A 5988-nucleotide genomic window follows, 5' to 3' on the forward strand; every position below is an offset into this window, starting at 1 on the left:
TAGAACTTCACTTATAAATTCTTAAACTATGGAGGTCTGACAGAACAGGCAGTTATAGGATGTCATTCAGAACATCATAGCAACCACTTGCCACTAAATAGTTTGTTTCACTAAATCATTGAAAGGGTAAACAAAATTCATTCACTATACACCTACATCAGATTATTCGTACTGTGACATACTTATATTTCTTTTGACTTTCCTCTAATTTTTTGTGTACAACAAATTTTTCGAAGCAATAGAAATCTACCAGAAAATGTGCCTTAAGCAATAATTATAAGCTACATTATACAAGATGTACAGTAAAATATCATTTGTGTAGTTTGGCAGAAGCTGTTCTTGAATGCAGGTTTCATTGAAGACCAGAGAGTATTTTTTATTCATTATCAAGTAGAGGAAGAGTTTTGCAACACATGAAACACATTTTTCATGTGTTGCAAAACTGTTGCTCTTCTACTTGATAATGAATGATGTCGCATTCGAAACGTCGTAAAATTATAATGAAATGTCCTTTGGAAACCTGATATTTGACTTTTCAGTTCCTATCAAGAGCCTAATTCGCCGAATAGAGAAAAACAATAAGAAAATTGTCAATAAAAAATACTCTCTGGTCTTCGATGAAACCTGCATTAAAGTAAAATATCATTCATTATACACCGTGACACTATACGTGTACAATATAGTTCGGTTCTGGTAGCGTATGTTACCAGGTAGACGCGCTCGTCTGCGATCATAAAAGAAATGTGTTAACACGAGGCCGTCATCTTTTGAATGCGTGTACATGAGGCGAACTCGTCTAATCCATGTGCATAAAAATTCAACTAAATTAAAATGCGTCAGAAACATACCCTGATCACTCTAAACCGCTGCAGCATCTTCAGCCGGCGCTGTGGCTATGGCCGATATCACGCCATTCGCTGGGACCAGCTGCAGCAGCAGCTGCATGGCCAGCAACAGCTGTAGCACTCCTCTTCCTATTGCGACAGTAGACATCTGCGACATAAATATTTGAAATTAAAACAAATGTGATTTATGATTACTTAATAAATCATATAATATATTAAGAATTCAAATTCCTCCAATTCCTTAGCCCCTAGCAGCTCGGGCGTGTCGCTTTGGTGTCTTATTTATGGTGTATAATCCTACTATCCATAGCATGTCTTCGGAAACGTTGCAATTATCCATGTCAGTGATGGTTACAATCATGCTTCATTTGGTGATATTCGTCCTAACTACGGATCTCATCACGAGATGTGCCTCCAAACGCCATGCATTTTATATTAAACCGTTATCTGTTTTATTGTTGTATTCAGTATTTTCATCTTATTCGTTATTTGCTTCATCTGTAATTCAGTAGCTTAGCTTGCCCTAGACCGTCAATAATTCGCGTTGAGGTAAATTGCTGAACTGCATAAACGTGCTATTCTCTTTGTTAAATCCATACTAACAACCGGACGGTATCCACACAAACCACCGGGATGTAATTATTACCGATGAGGTGGTTATTATCATTGAGGTATTTATTACCGATGAGATGGTTATTACCGATGAGGTGGTTATTACCGATGAGGTGGTTATTACCGATGAGGTGGTTATTACCGATGAGGTGGTTATTACCGATGAGGTGGTTATTACCGATGAGGTGGATATTAACCGCGTCATCGCAACTTTGTTGTTTGTGAACCGACAAACCGTCTCCACTTTTTAACAAAAAGCACCTTCTTAACTAATTGATATTCGCTCGAAATTTTTTATATTTGTGATGTGCAATTCATGAATTTTTCCTAAACGTTGATTATTTACACTGTGTGGAAAACACTTTACACTTTATTTCAACTTATTTACACTGTATTTCAATAACACCGATACTCTGTTGATGATAAAATTTGACTTACTAATGCTCATTAATTGTGTGGTGATCAGTGAGGGTGGGGCGTTTGGCCTGAACATTGGTCATTGGGGGATGCTATGATGTATAATTTTGAAGCTCATATATTGTATCGACTTTTCAAGATGTCCATAGCCATGCAGCAATATCCATCGTACAGCCAATATATAGGCGAAACGGCGTACAAATATTTTTGGACACGTTAGCTGTCTACGCTCAAAGCATAGACTTCTTTCAGTGTACAGGAGACCCCTTGCCGACTGGAATACCCAGGCCTACTGGAGACCCCTTACCAACTGAAATACCCAGGCCTACTGGAGACCCCTTACCAACTGGAATACCCAGGCCTACTGGAGACCCCTTACCAACTGGAATACCCAGGCCTACTGGAGAACCTTTACCAACTGGAATACCCAGGCCTACTGGAGACCCCAGGCATACATGGGTACTCAGGTCTACTGGAGTATTCAATTCTAGTTAAGAATCCTGGCTTTCCCACGAAAAAGGCAATAAGCAGAAAACTGTGCTGATCTATGAGTTTTTACTTCATTAAATAGGGGTCAAAATATGTACAAACATGCGTGATAACGGCAAGCTATTATGCTTATTTTACGTAATTCTAGAGCAATGAAAGAAGGCAAGGACATTTCCTGCGGTACATACAAACAATACAAGCACACTAGCTTTCCACCCAATCAAAAATTGATGGCATTTGAAACGCAAATTGTAAACCTGTTATAGATAATCAAGACTGTGCGTCGAGTGTATAAACCTGTCGCTTATTTTTAATTCATAAAAATTATAGTGTATATAGGACATTTTATTGGCACGCTGTAAATCGTTCGGTGAAAATATTTTTTCGCTGATCAACGTCGAGATGCGGTCGTGTTTTTGAAATCCCCTGGATGTACGGATCGGCATTTGCTTCTGCCACTTACATGATTGATGCGAGCTTTTTACACACCTTTAACGTTACACTCAACATTTACAATGCGCTGTAGAAATGCTGTCCATTTTTTAATTTGGTGAAGATCATGCCGGCTTGTTTCAGGAGTCCATAAATGAAAACGTCCTCGGCCACCAGCTAAATACTGCACACGAAAGGGTACAAGAAATTTACACATGAGGACTCGTGTACCTCTTACGTGAAGGTACAAGTACCACTAAACGAGGATATAAGTAGCTTTATGCGTGGCTAAAACTTTCATACCATCCAAGAGTATTATTCCCAAGGAGAATCTGCCTCGTCAGCCAACGCAAGGTGGGTGTTTGGAACTACCCACAGCGGGGAAACCCGACTCCTCGGATGGAGCAGGCCGCCGAGACACGGACGGTGACGGACGTGTTGGTAAAGTATGACGTGGCCGTTTTGGTGGAGAACGCCGTCGACCACACCGTCAGCAGCTTGCGGGCCTCAGCCCCCTCCCGCGCCAGGTCCTCCTCCAGGTCAGGGAGATGCGCTCCCCGCATGGACCCATCCAGCCTCTCGCGGTGGGTATCAGGGTTCAGCTTTGTCAGGCGCTGCAAGACACTCTTCTTGCTACGGCCCGCACAAATGCGCCTGCGCATAGCTGAGAATTGAAGAAATCGAAATGGCACATTACACCTCTTTTGGTATGATCAATTATGGGATGTTGGAAGGGTGCAGTAGGGAAGGATCAATGGAAGGAAGCTGCAGTGGTAAGAGCTTTCGTCTCTCGCACCCAGTGACCTGGGTTTGAGTTCCTTTCAATCGGGAAGCTCAGCTAATGCCAACTCACCCATTTAACCAAATCTGATTGATAAATGAGTACCTGGCTTGTCCAGGGTTTAATGTATTGCCGTCTAATGTTTCTGGCCGACAAACGAGCCAATGATGGTCATATAACCAAATATGACGGTCATATCTGTAGCCAAAGTACTCGGAAAATGTCATCTATCACCTACACCGTCGTCTAGTTGCCATCATCAAGATAGGCAATTACAACAAGAAAATCTCTGCAAGAAGAGGCTGAAGAATGGGACAGTACGTCGTAACAGGATCTGGAGGTTGTTAGAGCACGTCGTGATAAGGTCATGAAATTAGGAAGGTATATCGTTATAGGGTTATGAGGTTGGGGTAGTACGCCGTGACATGATTATTAGGCTGAGAAAGTATGTCGAGAGAGGGTCACGTTGGGAAAAGGCTTTACTGCTTATTTAAATATTACATACGATCGTGCTACAACATTGCAAGTAATAAATACGAATGCGTTATCACATTACTGCTCAAAAAATGCGTATGCATTGTCACATTACTGCGTATAAATGAGAATGCATTGTCACATTCCTTTGATTCCTAATTATAAAGAACCTCATTAAAACTCACTGACGAAGCAGGTGGCGGGAACAGAAGAGGTGGTGAGGGAAAGTATGAACTTGGTGGTGGTGGTGTAGCTCACCCACCAGCTGAAGAACTTCTCTGCAACTACACCAGCAAATTAATTTAGAATGTTATGAATGCTGTCGCTATAACTTCATTTCCAATCATTTTCATTTTTTCTACCAAACATGAGCCTGAACTAAATATTATGCACCTAGAATAAGCGCAATATTTTAATGGAAAATAGTACTTAAATTACTTAATTGCCACTCAAATCAGTTGAAATTTTGTAAGAACTATAATATATTGGCAATTTTCAAAGAGCATGTATAAGTCATACGAGATTTTTAGAGGCATGGCCAATTAGGCAATTTCTTAGGCTGGAACATGTATTGACCAATGTTAAATTTTTGTGCCTTCGTATTAAGCAGTAGACCAGTCAACCATCTTGACCATGGCCTTTATTCCTTGTAATCAAATGCTATGTGTGTCCACTCCTCATGGCTGCATACATTGTACCCAGACCTCATTGCGGCATGTGTTTGCTAATAAGTTCAATGTCTTCACTAGTAGGTTTACTAATATGATCACCTTGTTACAAACTGCATTCATGAACAGGTACGAGTTCAGCACACATCAGTTCACATCGGTTCAGTTTCTTCACACATGAACACCTTTTTGAAAGGTATTGAGCGACGCTACAACAGCTGAATAATTTTATCGGCGTGACTCACTTCTTTGTTCACTCTTCTGATCCTCATCCTGCCCCGCGAGCCTGTCGTGCTCCCCCAGCCTCTCGAGGATGGACTTGTCTCGCCCATCCTCGTCTTCCTGTGCCGCCGCATTGGGACTTGTGTCCGTTGCTATGGAGGTTCGTTGCACCTCTCCTTTCAAGTCTGTCCCCTCATCTGAGGGCGAGAGCTCGGTCCCCTCATGTAAAAGCGAGGGGTTGGTCATCTCAAGTAAAGGCGAGGAGCCAGTCCCTACATTTGAGGACGGGGGACTGGCGAGGGCGCCAGCCAGTAAGAAGACGACCAGAGCAGCAGCGTTACTTAACGTCACCTGTAAGTTGTAACGGGTGCGATTAGTTTCTTATTCACATGGGGCCAATATTTTCGATTTTATAATATTATCAGAGGATGTAAATTCTTAGATTTTTTAATGAATTCTGTAATAAATTAACGATCAGCTAATTTTACTTAATGTGAATAATCTAAGGAACCCTGGACTCCTTGCTAGATGAGTTGAATCTTTTAAACTTCGGTATAAATGAATGCAAGCAAGTGAACAGGGAAGAGAGTCATCTAGTACGTGCATGTGAGTTAGCTAGGAAAAGAGACATCTAGTGCATATCAGTTAGCTAGGAAAAGAAGCATCTAGTGCATGTCAGTTACCTAGGAAAAGAGGCATCTAGTGCATGTCAGTTAGCTAAGAAAAGAGGCATCTAGTGCATATACTGTATAACGTTGCATTCCGCCAAAATAGGTAGAACCAAATTCAACAGTCATTTGTAGTTCAGCTCGTATTTAGATTAGCACCTACGCGGTTTTAGCCTCACTAGTCGCTGCCTAGTCTTATGAAGGTGGCGATCTTGTAAAGTAGCGTGAAAGGAAATCAATCAATGTAATGTCAATCAATGTAACAATCAATGAAATGTCAATCAATGTAATGTCAATATATGTAATATCAATCAATGAAATGTAGCATGTACGGAAATCAATCAATGCAATGCAGCGTGTGTGGAAATCAAACAAAGTAC

At 41.1% G+C, this 5988-nt stretch overlaps 1 protein-coding gene across 1 annotated transcript; it reads right to left on the reverse strand.

Moving 5' to 3' along the window:
- Nucleotides 1-2633: 2633 nt before the first annotated feature.
- On the reverse strand, nt 2634-5232 carry LOC125177754. The gene is made up of 3 exons (XM_047880098.1): nt 4964-5232; nt 4236-4334; nt 2634-3459 (listed from the first exon to the last, which is right to left on the reverse strand). The coding sequence occupies exons 1-3, from the start codon at nt 5184-5186 to the stop codon at nt 3164-3166; spliced, it is 618 nt and encodes a 205-aa protein (XP_047736054.1). The 5' UTR covers nt 5187-5232; the 3' UTR covers nt 2634-3163.
- Between the last annotated feature and the right edge of the window lie 756 nt (nt 5233-5988).

The sequence above is a fragment of the Hyalella azteca genome, unplaced genomic scaffold (genome assembly GCF_000764305.2).
Source record: "Hyalella azteca isolate HAZT.00-mixed unplaced genomic scaffold, Hazt_2.0.2 contig468, whole genome shotgun sequence".
Classification (NCBI taxonomy): Eukaryota; Metazoa; Arthropoda; class Malacostraca; order Amphipoda; family Hyalellidae; genus Hyalella; species Hyalella azteca.

Coding starts and splice junctions, on each gene's coding strand:
- LOC125177754 (XM_047880098.1), bottom strand. CDS start 5,186: ATGACCAACCCCTCGCTTTTACATGAGGGGACCGAGCTCTCGCCCTCA. Junction 4,335..4,963: donor TCAGAAGAGTGAACAAAGAA/GTGAGTCACGCC, acceptor TTGCTGGTGTAG/TTGCAGAGAAGTTCTTCAGC. Junction 3,460..4,235: donor TCCCGCCACCTGCTTCGTCA/GTGAGTTTTAAT, acceptor TTCAATTCTCAG/CTATGCGCAGGCGCATTTGT.